This window comes from Phyllobates terribilis, unplaced genomic scaffold (assembly GCF_046119375.1).
Source record: "Phyllobates terribilis strain yellow unplaced genomic scaffold, ASM4611937v1 Scaffold_86__1_contigs__length_6382490, whole genome shotgun sequence".
In the NCBI taxonomy this organism is placed as follows: Eukaryota; Metazoa; Chordata; class Amphibia; order Anura; family Dendrobatidae; genus Phyllobates; species Phyllobates terribilis.
In genome coordinates, this window is record NW_027362846.1 from 4,479,498 (window position 1) to 4,492,968 (window position 13,471).

A 13,471-nucleotide genomic window follows, 5' to 3' on the forward strand; every position below is an offset into this window, starting at 1 on the left:
ATAATTGTCGCTGTAATAGTAATAATAATTATAGTACTTGTACTCTGGGTCAATTGATGGCACTTTCCAGGCGTCTACCCCTAATTTGATGTGTTTTGGCAGCTTTTGGGCTGGTTTTAAGGTGCTGTGTATGCGTTTTAATTGTCCCCCTATTGAATCCTATGGCATTTGGTAACATTCGATGATCATTCGACGAATAAATAGTCGAATATCGCAAATTTGGTGATCGTATTTCGAATTGAATATTGAAAATTTGCTCATTTCTAGTCTCCACAACAGAAATTTGACCACTAGAATGTATTGAATGTGGTAAAAGTGGATTTACCTGCGTTCAATAGAATGCAATGCTTTGGACGCAGCAAAAATATGTGTCCAAAGCGCTGCTACGTCCGGATCGTGGGCACAGAGCCTAAAATTAAAAAAAATAAATAAAAAAAAAGGCGTGGGTTCGAGCATAATTTTTATAACCAGCAGAGGGAAAGTCAACTGCTGGGGGCTGATCTTAGTAGCCGGGGAAGAGGTAATTAGCCAAAAATGTTCCCTGGCTATTAATATCAGCACATAGCTGCTTGCTTAGCCTTTACTCACTAGATTACAGGGGACCCCAGAAAAAAAATTACTTAGGGTCCCCCTATAAAATCTAAACAGACAGCTGCGGGCTGATATTAATAGCCAGGGAAGCGGCCATGAATACTAGCCCCCACCGCAGCTAATAATATCACCCCTCAGTAGTCCCAGAAATGGTGCATCCATAAGATGCACCAAATCTGGCGCTTAGCCTCCTCTATCCCACGGCCCTGTAGTGGTGGCGAATGGGGTAATGGTGTTAACGTCAGCCTTGTATTGGCGGCTGACATGAAGCCCAGGATAGTAATGGAGGGCGTCTATAAGACGCCCCCGTTACTAACCACATAGTAAAGTTGTCGCCGCTTTTTCAATAAATACACGGCCAGAATAAAGTATTTTAATGAAATAAAAATCCACACAATTTTAAAAATTCGTCTCCTGAAAAAAGAAGTAAAATAAAAAACATCCATATCCCTCACCTGTCGACCGTCATGACGTATTCCACGATTACTGGCGTCATGATTGTCAGTCGGCGATCCGGGTCACTTCTACAGCAGTGACATCAGCAATCATTGATGTCACTGCTGTAGAAGACAGCATTGTACACTGACAAGTAGAGTAAAATTACTCCCGTCAGTGTACAATGCTGCTGCAGGAGTGAGGTCACTGGGGTTCATCAGCTGAAGATCAGCTGATCAGCCCCGGCGACCTGAGCACCAGTACTGGTGGGAACATTCTTGGGAAGACATCGCCGGGGGACCAAGGACCAGGAGGACACCGGGGGGTGCAAGACAGGTGAGAATGTTTTGGGTTTTTTTTTCACCGCGTGCACCTGGCTCGGCTGAATACTACTTTCCTCAGCCGCACCGCTCTCGCTGTTATCAGCGGGAGCTGCGGTCGGATGAGGAAAGTAGTAGTCATCCCCAGCCAACCCAGGTACCACTTGCAGCGTTTGTGCCGCAAATTCGAGCCCATTGACTTTCATTGAAATGCAGCAAATAAGCAGGTATAAATATTATAGCTGCGGATTTTCTGCGTTTCAATGAAAGTCAATGGGCGCGAATTCGCTGCATAAACGCTGCGCACAATTGACATGCTGCGTTTTTTTCCACAATGGTATTCCTGAGCGGAAATTTCCGCATCATGTGCACAGCACATCAAGATTACCATTGCAATAGCTGGCAGACTGATTACCAAGAGTTTTCACTGCATTTCCAGTGTGAAAAACTGCAGCGGAAACGCATCAAAAACGCTACGTGTGCACTTAACCTAACCCGGAAATAGGCAGAGTAGGGAGAGCTGCGGCTGAGCGAGGGAGAGAATTCTAGCTTCTTTTAGGCAGGGATTCCACACAGTCGTCCGTTCTCTACCTCCCCGCACTCCCTGTTAGCCACGGTCTTTTAACCAGTAATGAAATAAAGGACTACTTCTTTTACCGTTAGAGTGAGAGCAGCTTTTCTTTTTTTCTCGATTTTTTTTTTGCTATGAACTGTCTGTAAATCATTGCACCCCCATCTCTGGATTACACAGAACTGTGTCTAAGTTACGGGTTATGTGTCTTGGCTGTTTGTCAGGTGGTGCAGGTACCCCTTTGATTGCAAGGTGAAACTGTGCCTGCTGCAGGAGCATATCAAACACCCACACCATGTCAAACTACTTCCTTGTCCCACTTTGTAGAGGGGCGCGTAACACCACTCTTGAAGTCAGACCAATGTGAAAAGGTTGTTGGTTTAACAGCAGACAATGCTTCCAGTGAGTTTCCAGCACCAACCTGTCTTCCACATGGTCCAGTCTCAGTAATCATGAGTCTGGACCACATAATTTTCACCCTGATCCTCCTTCCTCTCACCATGCCGAGTGCCCGGAGACAAGTGATCCCACACTTGAACACTCCGAAGAGCTGTTCACATTTCCATTTATAGTTTCTGGGCTCTCGCCCTATTCACCTCAAGCGGGACATGAGGAGATCACATTTAGCGATACTCAAATATTTGGAAGTCAGGAGGAAAACCAGGGTGTGGACGGGGAAGATGAGATGGTGGACGATGAAGTCACTGACCCAACCTGGGAAGGTGACATACAAAGCAAGGACAGCAAAGCAGAGAAGGAGGGCTCCGTAGCACCACAACAGGCAAGAAGAGGTAGTGACGTGGCCACAGAGACAATGCAGGGAACTATTCCCCAGAACGCCAACAAGAGGGAAGTTGCCAGTCCAAGGGTTAGGTCTTCGGGAGTCTGGCGCTTTTTAAAAAACTGTCCAGTTAACCCAAAAAAGGGCATTTGCAACATCTACCATGCCAGCATCAGCAGGGGCAGCACAACTACCAGCCAGACCACCACCAGCATGCTCAGGCACGAAAGTAAAGCACCCGACTAGTTGGGACGAACGCCAAGTTCCAGAAACAGTGTCTGCGGGTGACACCACTGCCTCTTCACCTGTTGTATGTGCACGCCAATCCCCTGTCCGTGACACAGGCGAATATGCCTCCCACTCTCCACCTGTCGTTGCACATTTGTAACCACAGTCAGCAACCACATCCACGTCCTTGTCCCAGTGCAGCGTTCAGTTGTCCCTTGGAACACAAGCGTAAATACGCAACCACCCGCCCACCGGCCATAATACTAAACAGCCACATTTCCAGACTGCTTGCACTGGAAATGCTTCATTCTAGGCTTGTGGAGACGGAAGCTTTCCGCAACCTCATGGCGGTGGCCATCCCTTGGTACTCAGACCCCAGCAGCCACTATTTATCCCAATGTGCCGTCTCCACCTTACACAAGCACGTGTCTCTTAACATTACCCATGCCCTCACCAACACCGTTACTGGGAAGGTCCACCTAACCACAGACACATGGACAGGTGCTTGTGGCCAGGGACCCTACATTTCCCTGACGGCAAACTGGGTGAATATTGTGGAAGCTGGGACCTAATCGGACCCTGGGACGGAACACATGCTACCAACGTCGAGGATTGTGGGCCCTGGTTCAATCAGGGCTTCCCACACTTTCTACAGCAATTCATGCACCTCCTTCTCCTCCTCAACCTCCATCTTCGAAATGTCAACAACATCAGTTGCAAGATGGAAACACTGCAGCACTGCCTTGGCCAAGTGGCAACAGGCTATGCTGAAGCTAATCTGCTTAGTCAACAAACCGCACACCCCTGCAGAGTTATTGAAAGCTGTAACAGAGCAGGCAAATCTGTGGCTCTCACCGCTGAACCTACAACCAGGCATGGTCGTCTGTAACAATTGCCAGAACATGGTGATGGCTCTGAAGCTCGGCAACCTCGCACATGTACCATGCCTGGCCCACATGCTCAACTTAGTGGTTCAGCGGTTTCTCAAAACCTAGTCTGATCTGCCTGCCAGCCTCTGAGCTGCTTGTGAAAGTATGCTGCGTGTACCCATTTCCGCAAGTCAGCAACAGCTTCCGCCGCCCTGGCCATGCTTCAGCAGCATTTGCAACTTTCAGCTCACCAACTGGTGTGCAAGGTCACCATGCATTGGAACTCAACGTTGCATATGATAGCAAGGCTTTGTGAGCAGCAGAGGGCAGTTATTCAGTACCAGCTCCAACACCCCCATCGGTATTCTGCTCAGCCTCCGCACATAAGAGCTGATGAGTGGGCATGGATGTCTGACATCTGTGCGGTTCTCCAAAACTTTGAGGACTCCACCAAGACGGTGAGAGGGGATGATGCCATAATCAGCGTCACAATCCCGCTTCTTTGCCTACTAAAATGCTCGCTGCTCACAATTAAAGAGGAGTCATTGCAGGAGCAGCAAGTTGAGATGGAGCAAGAAACTATACAGCGTAATGCTACACAGCTCAACCTTGTATCATCTTTTCAACGTGGATTAGGTGATAAGCGAGAGGAGGAACACAGGCTGGTTTCCTGCGCTACAGACGGTAAAACCCACACCACTTTCATCCCGTCTGTTCAGCGTGGATGGCCTGAAGAGGAGGAGGATGAGTATGAGGAGGAGATGATGGACAATTGACCTCTTGGTGAGGACAAGGAAGTCTTGCCTGTTAGCAGTCTGGCACACATGGCTGAGTTTATGTCCCGCAGCCTTTCCCGTGACCCTCACATTGTACGCATTTTGGGCAACATTAATTACTGGTTGGTCACCCTTCTAGACCCATGCTACAAGGAGAACTTTCTATCTCTCCTTCCCGTGGCGGAGAGGTCTAATAAAATGTTGCAGTACCAGAAGGCCCTTGTTGAAGAATTATTTAAAAAATTCCCATCTGACAACGCTGGCCGTAGAGGTCACAGTTCACTGGACAATCAAGGAGTACAGGGAGACAGACACATACCAGATGCAACAGAAGCAGGGGAACATTCTCAAAGGTCTGGGACAGTTTTCTCAGACCCTCCCAGTGCCCAGGCCCGTCTGACAAGGATGGAAATGTTTTGGTAGATGCTGAAAAAGTACCTTGCGGACCATACCACCGTCCTCCGTGATTCCTCTGTGCCTTACAACTATTGGGTATCCCAGTTAGACACGTGGCATGAACTGTCTCTTTACGCCTTGGGAGGTCCTGGCCTGCCCTGCTGCTAGCATTTCGTCAGAGCGGTTTTTTAGTGCGCCGGGGGTATTATAACTGATAGGCGCGTCCTCCTGTCAACTGAAAATGCTGACAGGCTGACTCTTATCAAAATAAACAAGGTCTGGATTGGCCCAGACTTCTCAACACCACCGGATGACAGCAGCGGAACGAACTCAAATCCTTTTTTTTTTCTGGTCTATTCCCATGCACCCCTTCACACCAATGCATGGGTATACAATTCAGGATTTCTTTTTTATGTTGTCTTCCTCCTTCTTCCCATCCTCCACCACCATAGCAACAGGGTGATCATCATGCAACACCCCCATTAATTATTTGAAAGGTATTTATGATGCCCGCATGAACAATTTTTAGAGACCTACTTTTAACATTCTTCACTATATACATGTATACACCCCAGGGGTAAATGTTTTTCAGCCCAGGGATAGGTGCTAGGTGGTGACATCTGCTGGAAATGAGTGTTCATTCTGCTCACATACATCTTTTCCACAGTCCATAACTTGATTGATTTCTTCCATTCACTAATTGACCGATTCAAAATTTTAAAAGTGACCTGTACTCAGAAATTTGTCAAAGTTGAGAGAAAGTTTTCAAATTTGAGAGAAATTCATCAAGTTAATAAAATGTACTGATTTAATGTGTCATTCACAGTTTCTCTTCAGCTTCAGTATGTAAGAGGGAGTGGTCGGAGACTTGACGCTACTGGAGCTGGAATTACCACTTCAAAACTCTCCAGTGCTTTGTTTCCATCCATTTCTGGCTGCTGATTGAATTATATTTGGGGTCATTGTCCTGCTGGAAGACCCATGACCTAGGAAGCAAATCCAATTTTCTGACACTGGGCACTACATTGCGACCCAAAATCCATTGGGAATATTCAGATTTCATGATGCCTTGCATACAGTCAAGGCATTCAGTGCCAGAGGAAGCAAAACAACCCCTCAATATCATTGAACCTTCTCTATATTTGACTAAGTACTGTGTTTTTTTATTTGTAGACCTCATTCCATTTACAGTAAACAGTTCAATGATGTGCTTTACCAAAAAGCTCTATCTTGGTCTCATCTGTCCACAAGATGCCTACTGGCCCTCTAAAAATAGTGGAGGCCGCTTGCTGGCACTCTATAAATTGTGAGGGCCGTCTGCTGGATCTCCTAGTTTCAAGCTATACATAATATATACGAAAATGAAAATCTGACCACCTCAGATGGATACATTATATTGCAGTAGCAATAGATGACCATGCAAAGAATAGCTGCTGGCCCTCCAAATTTCAAACTATACCGTATTAAAAAAGTTGTCCACTACTTTTACATTGATGCCCCATCCGTAGGACAGGGCATCAATGTCTGATTGGCCAGGGTCCCACACCCGGCACCCGTGCCGATCAGCTGCTATTGGTGCCGGTGGTGGCCGCTGGCCTGAAGTGTTTACTTGTGGAGCTTGGCCGTCTAGCTGTAGTGGCCCCAAGGGGTACTCTAACAATAGTAAGGGCTGCCTGATGACCCTCTATAAAAATAGTGAGGCCAGAAAAAAAAATGGAACTTTCAGAGTCCCTCTTTCATAAATTAAACAGATGTATCTGATCAAGTCTCACACACCACATGGCCAGATAAGGTAGTAAAATGTTAAAATTACATTTACCGGTGAATGTATTTTTCACCGTTGAAAGCAATGCAAAAGTGCAAAAACGCATCAAAAATGCTACGTGTGAACATAGCTCAGGGTGTGGAGGAGCATTTTTTTTCTGTTATTTATTTTGCCTTATATGCAAGTCATTATCCTGGAAAGAATGTTTCTTAAAAAAGTTTCCAGGAAAATCCATTTTATCTTCGTTTTTGTATTTTTTATTGTCAGCCCGTAAAAGTGGCATACTACTTTGATAACATTGTTCACAGCAGTGACCTAGGATTCAGAGTTGCTTCCAAGGGGTCTTCCCCATGCTGTTCCCATGCCATTTCAGTGCTGTTTCCATCGATTTGAACAATTTTTAGACTCCCTCCAGACCTACGAAGGGGGAGGGAGGGGGGCACCGGAAAGTTTACCATTGACTTCCATTATAATCGTTACTCAGGTCGAGCACTGAGCATTACGATTTGCTCAACAGGAGTAACCGAGCATCACTACTGACTACTCTTTTGACTTCTGATTTTGTATTTTCTCTGTCCTCCTGGTTCTGACCCGGCTAAATTACTATTCTTCTTCATATCTCACTGCACAGAACAAAAGGTAACACAGTGGCCCAAGCCTACGGGTCTTTCTGTAGGTCCAAATCCACGTAGAGGGGTTAAAGAAGTTAAAGGTTGATGGGGAAAACTGTGACTATAGACAATAACACATCTACTGAAAATACTAGGCTGAACAGTCTTCATCAGCAAAAAAAAAAAAAAATGAGAAGAGTAACTAGTGGAGAAAAACTACCAAGAGCCACAAACTCTAAATGATTGTAAAATCCAATATTTTCTGTCAGATGAGGTTCAAGAAGAAATATTAGACATTTAAAGAGAACTTTTATAATAGTGCAGAGATGAGGTGTCTTAAATTTGGATATCTGGCATTTGGAAGAGGCAATGGAGATCTTTTTTTAAAGATAACGGGGAGGTACTGAGTCACATAAGTGAGGCTGGCCGATCCCACCCCAAATCATATAAAATGAAAATCTGAAAACCAATAGACATAGATTAAAAAAAAAAAGTCACATGCCCAACAACAACATCATATGTATGAGGGAAGAGCTCCAACACTAAACTGGAGTCGCACTCTTTTATGATGGATCATTGGAGCTACTGAGTCCTAACCAGAAGAAAAGAGAAAGTATTAGTGCCTCCATTTCAGGAGAGATTGTGCAGTAATCTGAATTCCTTAGGATCGAAAACATAATGGAATTTATGACGTGGAGTGAATCCATGATAACAGGGGGTAGGTGGATCCTCCAGGTTATAAGTTCTATAGAAAAAGGCTTTCAATGCCCAAAGTCATTTGAAACGTTTTTGGTGGAGGAGAATGTTGTGGTCTAGAGGTAAAATGGTGATCACACGATTGTGATACGGCCGGACTACACAACCGATAAAGCAGCCACAGCCGGTGACTGAGAAGAATCTGTGACTTCTCTGCATTTAGTGGTCACTACTCACCTGGGTGGTCATATGTAGGAATCTCCTCTTTACACCGCTCATCACCCCTCACATATGTCTCTGTAGTATTAATATGGGTCAGATCTTCACCCTGAAACAAATATTGTAAAAGTCACAGACAGATGGAGAAGTCCCATCTATGATCAGCTCTAATCCTGCCATCTCCACCGTTCTCATTACACAAGTAGAAAACATATAATAATGGTGGATAAAACAAGACTGAGCACAAGACCTTCACAGCCGTCTACACATCATAGGGGAGATCTCATGACACCTTCTCTCCATCTACCTGATGATCCTGAGGAACATTGGGGTCTTCTTGTTTATAGTCCTGTGGAAGAAGAGGACGGGGACATCTCTCTGGTGTTGTCCTCTTACTGGATAGATCTGGAGGAAACACATACAGGGGCTGAATTCATTCTTTACATACAAATAATTATAGGCCGCGTGTATTTAGTCCTGTCTATTACCTGGTGATGTGAGGGGCTGGGGAACCTCCATCATGATGTCCTTGTACAGATCTTTGTGTCCTTCTAAATACTCCCACTCCTCCATGGAGAAATAGACAGCGACATCCTGACACCTTATAGGAACCTGACACATACAATGATACCGTCATCCTCCCGATCCCTTCATAGCGTTACTGTATAATGTCCCAGCATTCCCAGCAGTGTCACCTCTCCAGTCAGCAGCTCAATCATCTTGTAGGTGAGTTCTAGGATCTTCTGGTCATTGATGTCATCATGTATCAGGGGGTGAGGTGGAGGACCCGTGATTGGGCTCAGGGGTCTTTCCCATCCCTCAGACACAGGGTCCTGACAGCGCCCACTAGAGGTCTTCTTCACTACTGTGTAATCCTGGTTATGGAGAGACACATTAATAAATCTCCCTCCAGACATTTCCAGAGTCCTCACCTCTCCAGTTCTGTCCATCTGTTATTCCCATAGATAAGAATGATGTAATGTGACGTCATCAGAATCTCTCACCTCTCCAGTAATCCGGAAGAGGATCTCTAGGGTGAGGTGGAATATCCTCTCCGCCATCTTGTCTCTGTCCATATCCATCTTTGATGGGTAATTCTGAAAAATTCTCTTATATAGAAGATCTTCACTGAGAGGATCCGATATTGTAGAGACCTGAATGAGAAGAAGATGATCCGATGTAACATCAGACAACAAGCAGTTTCTTCCTCGGAGTCTGTAGCTGAACACGTTTCTCATAGACTCATCTTCCTTATTGCTAATTCTCGTCTCATTTACCGACACTGGAATCGGTATTATCAATACTGCAGGAGATATTCATTACACGTGACATGAGAAATAACTACTTCATGATGAGGACGACATCTTCATCTGCTACTACGGCTCTGGAAACCTATTTGGACTACAAAACCACATCCATCATTGACTATATCATTTTTTACCATTTTTCCTTAGGCTTCCATATATTACATGAAAAACATCCCCCAAAAAACAGGTGTTAAACTGTTAAAAAATAAAATTGGGAATGGCAGTGCTGTGGAAACATTATACTGAATGTGGGGTGATGGCAGTGCTGTGGAAACATTATACTGAATGTGGGGTGATGGCGGTACTGAGGGAACAGTATACAGTGTGTAAGGGGATGGTAGTACTGTGGTAACATTATAGTGTGAGGGTGGACGGCGGTACTATAGGAAGATTATACAGTGTGTTGGGGGATGGTGGTACTGGGGGAACATTATACTGTGTGTGGCGATGGAGGTACTGTGGGAACATTATACTGGGTGTGGCGATGGAGGTACTGTAGGAACATTATACAGTGTGTGGGGGGATGGCGGTACTGTGGGAACATTATACTGTGTGTGGCGATGGAGGTACTGGGGATCATTATACAGTGTGTGGGGGGATGGCGGTACTGTGGGAACATTATACTGTGTGTGGCGATGGAGGTACTGTGGGAACATTATACTGTGTGTGGCGATGGAGGTACTGTGGGAACATTATACAGTGTGTGGGGGGATGGTGGTACTGTGGGAACATTATACTGTGTGTGGCGATGGAGGTACTGTGGGAACATTATACTGTGTGTGGCGATGGAGGTACTGTGGGAACATTATACTGTGTGTGTGGCAATGGAGGTACTGGGGAACAGTATACAGTGTGTGGGGGGATGGCGGTACTGTGGGAACATTATACAGTGTGTGGGGGGATGGCAGTGCTGTGGGAACATTATACTGTGTGAGGGATATGGCGGTACTGGGGGAACATTATACTGTGTGTGGGGGGATGGCAGTACTGTGGGAACATTATACTGTGTGTGGAGGCAATGGAGGTACTGTGGGAACATTATACTGTGTGTGGCGATGGAGGTACTGTGGGAACATTATAATGTGTGTGGGGGGATGGAGGTACTGACGTAACATTATACTGTGTGTGGAGGCAATGGCAGTACTGTGGGAACATTATAGAGTGCTGGGGCGTGGCGGTACTGTGGGAACATTACACTGTGTGTGGGGGATGGCGGGACTGTGGGAACATTATACTGTGTGTGGGGGGATGGCAGTACTGAGGTAACATTATACAGTGTGTGGGGGGATGGCGGTACTGTGGGAACATTATACAGTGTGTGGGGGGATGGCGGTACTGGGGGAACATTATACAGTGTGTGGGGGGATGGCAGTACTGAGGGAACATTATACAGTGTGTGGGGGGATGGCAGTACTGAGGGAACATTATACAGTGTGTGGGGGATGGCGGTACTGGGGGAACATTATACAGTGTGTGGGGGGATGGCAGTGCTGTGGGAACATTATACAGTGTGTGGGGGGATGGCAGTGCTGTGGGAACATTATACAGTGTGTGGGGGGATGGCAGTGCTTTGGGAACATTATACTGTGTGTGGGGGGATGGCAGTGCTGTGGGAACATTATACTGTGTGGGGGGGGTGGCAGTACTGTGGGAACATTATACTGTGTGGGGGGGATGGCAGTACTGTGGGAACATTATACTGTGTGGGGGGGATGGCAGTACTGTGGGAACATTATACAGTGTGTGGGGGGATGGCAGTGCTGTGGGAACATTAGACTGTGTGTGGGGGGATGGCAGTGCTGTGGGAACATTATACTGTGTGTGGGAAGATGGCGGTACTGTGGGAACATTATACTGTGTGTGGGGAGATGGCGGTACTGGGGGAACATTACACTGTGTGTGGGGATGGAGGTACTGTGGGAACATTATACAGTGTGTGGGGAGATGGCGGCACTGGGGGAACATTACACTGTGTGTGGGGGGATGGCGGTACGGAGGGAACATTATACTGTGTGTGGGGGGATGGCAGTACTGTGGGAACATTATACTGTGTGTGGCGATGGAGGTACAGTGGGAACATTATACTGTGTGTGGCGATGGCGGTACTGTGGGAACATTATACTGTGTGTGGCAATGGAGGTACTGGGGAACATGATACAGTGTGTGGGGGGATGGCGGTACTGTGGTAACATTATACTGTGTGTGGCGATGGAGGTACTGTGGGAACATTATACTGTGTGTGGCGATGGAGGTACTGTGGGAACATTATACTGTGTGTGTGGCAATGGAGGTACTGGGGAACATGATAGTGTGTGGGGGGATGGTGGTACTGTGGGAACATTATACTGTGTGTGGGGATGGAGGTACTGAGGGAACAGTATACAGTGTGTGGGGGGATGGCAGTGCTGTGGGAACATTATACAGTGCTGGGGGGGGATGGCGGTACTGAGGGAACATTATACTGTGTGTGGGGGGATGGCAGTACAGAGGGAACATTATACTGTGTGTGTGGGGATGGTGGTACTTGGGGAACATTATACTGTGTGTGGGGGATGGTGGTACTGGGGGAACATTATACCGTGTGTGGTGATGAAGGTACTGAGGGAACAGTATACAGTGTGTGGGGGGATGGCAGTGCTGTGGGAACATTATACAGTGTGTGGGGGGATGGCAGTGCTGTGGGAACATTATACAGTGTGTGGGGGGATGGCAGTACTGTGGGAACATTATACTGTGTGTGGGGGGATGGCAGTACTGTGGGAACATTATACTGTGTGTGGGGGGATGGCAGTACTGTGGGAACATTATACTGTGTGTGGGGGGATGGCAGTACTGTGGGAACATTATACTGTGTGGTGATGGGGGTACTGAGGGAACAGTATACAGTCTGTGTGGGGCGTGGCGGTACTGTGGGAACATTATACTGTGTGTGGGGGATGGTTGTACTGTGGGACCATTATACTGTGTGTGGGGGGATGGTTGTACTGTGGGAACATTATACTGTGTGTGGCGATGGAGGTACTGAGGGAACAGTATACAGTGTGTGGGGGGATGGCAGTGCTGTGGGAACATTATACAGTGTGTGGGGGGATGGTGGTACTGGGGGAACATTATAGAGTGCTGGGGCGTGGCGGTACTGTGGGAACATTATACCGTGTGGGGGATGGCGGTACTGTGGGAACATTATACAGTGTGTGGGGGGATGGCAGTACTGTGGGAACATTATACAGTGTGGGGGGGATGGTGGTACTGTGGGAACATTATACGGTGTGTGGCGATGGAGGTACTGTGGGAACATTATACTGTGTGTGGCAATGGAGGTACTGGGGAACATTATACAGTGTGTGGGGGCAATGGCAGTACTGTGGGAACAGTATACAGTGTGTGGGGGGATGGCAGTACTGTGGGAACATTATACAGTGTGGGGGGGATGGTGGTACTGTGGGAACATTATACTGTGTGTATGGGGATGGTGGTACTGGGGGAACATTATACTGTGTGTGGGGGGATGGCAGTGCTGTGGGAACATTATACTGTGTGAGGGATATAGCGGTACTGTGGGAACATTATTCAGTGTGTGGGGGGATGGCGGTACTGAGGGAACATTATACTGTGTGTGGAGGCAATGGCAGTACTGTGGGAACATTATACAGTGTGGGGGGGATGGTGGTACTGTGGGAACATTATACAGTGTGTGGGGGGATGGCAGTACTGTGGGAACATTATACAGTGTGGGGGGGATGGGGGTACAGTGGGAACATTATACTGTGTGGGGGATGGTGGTACTGGGGGAACATTATACTGTGTGTGGAGGCAATGGCAGTACTGTGGGAACATTATACAGTGTGGGGGGGATGGGGGTACAGTGGGAACATTATGCTGTGTGGGGGATGGGGGTACTGTGGG

The 13,471-nt window shown here is 47.0% G+C and overlaps 1 protein-coding gene across 1 annotated transcript in view; it reads right to left on the reverse strand.

Moving 5' to 3' along the window:
- Positions 1-13,471, reverse strand: part of LOC141197711 (uncharacterized) — a 115,231-nt gene that overhangs the window by 86,355 nt on the left and 15,405 nt on the right. Inside the window, exons 6-7 of the mRNA XM_073662797.1 lie at positions 9,263-9,412; positions 8,277-8,367 (exon numbers count right to left, since the gene is read on the reverse strand). Of these exons, the coding sequence (XP_073518898.1) occupies positions 8,277-8,367; positions 9,263-9,412 (241 nt within the window). The remainder of the gene's footprint in view (positions 1-8,276; positions 8,368-9,262; positions 9,413-13,471) is intronic.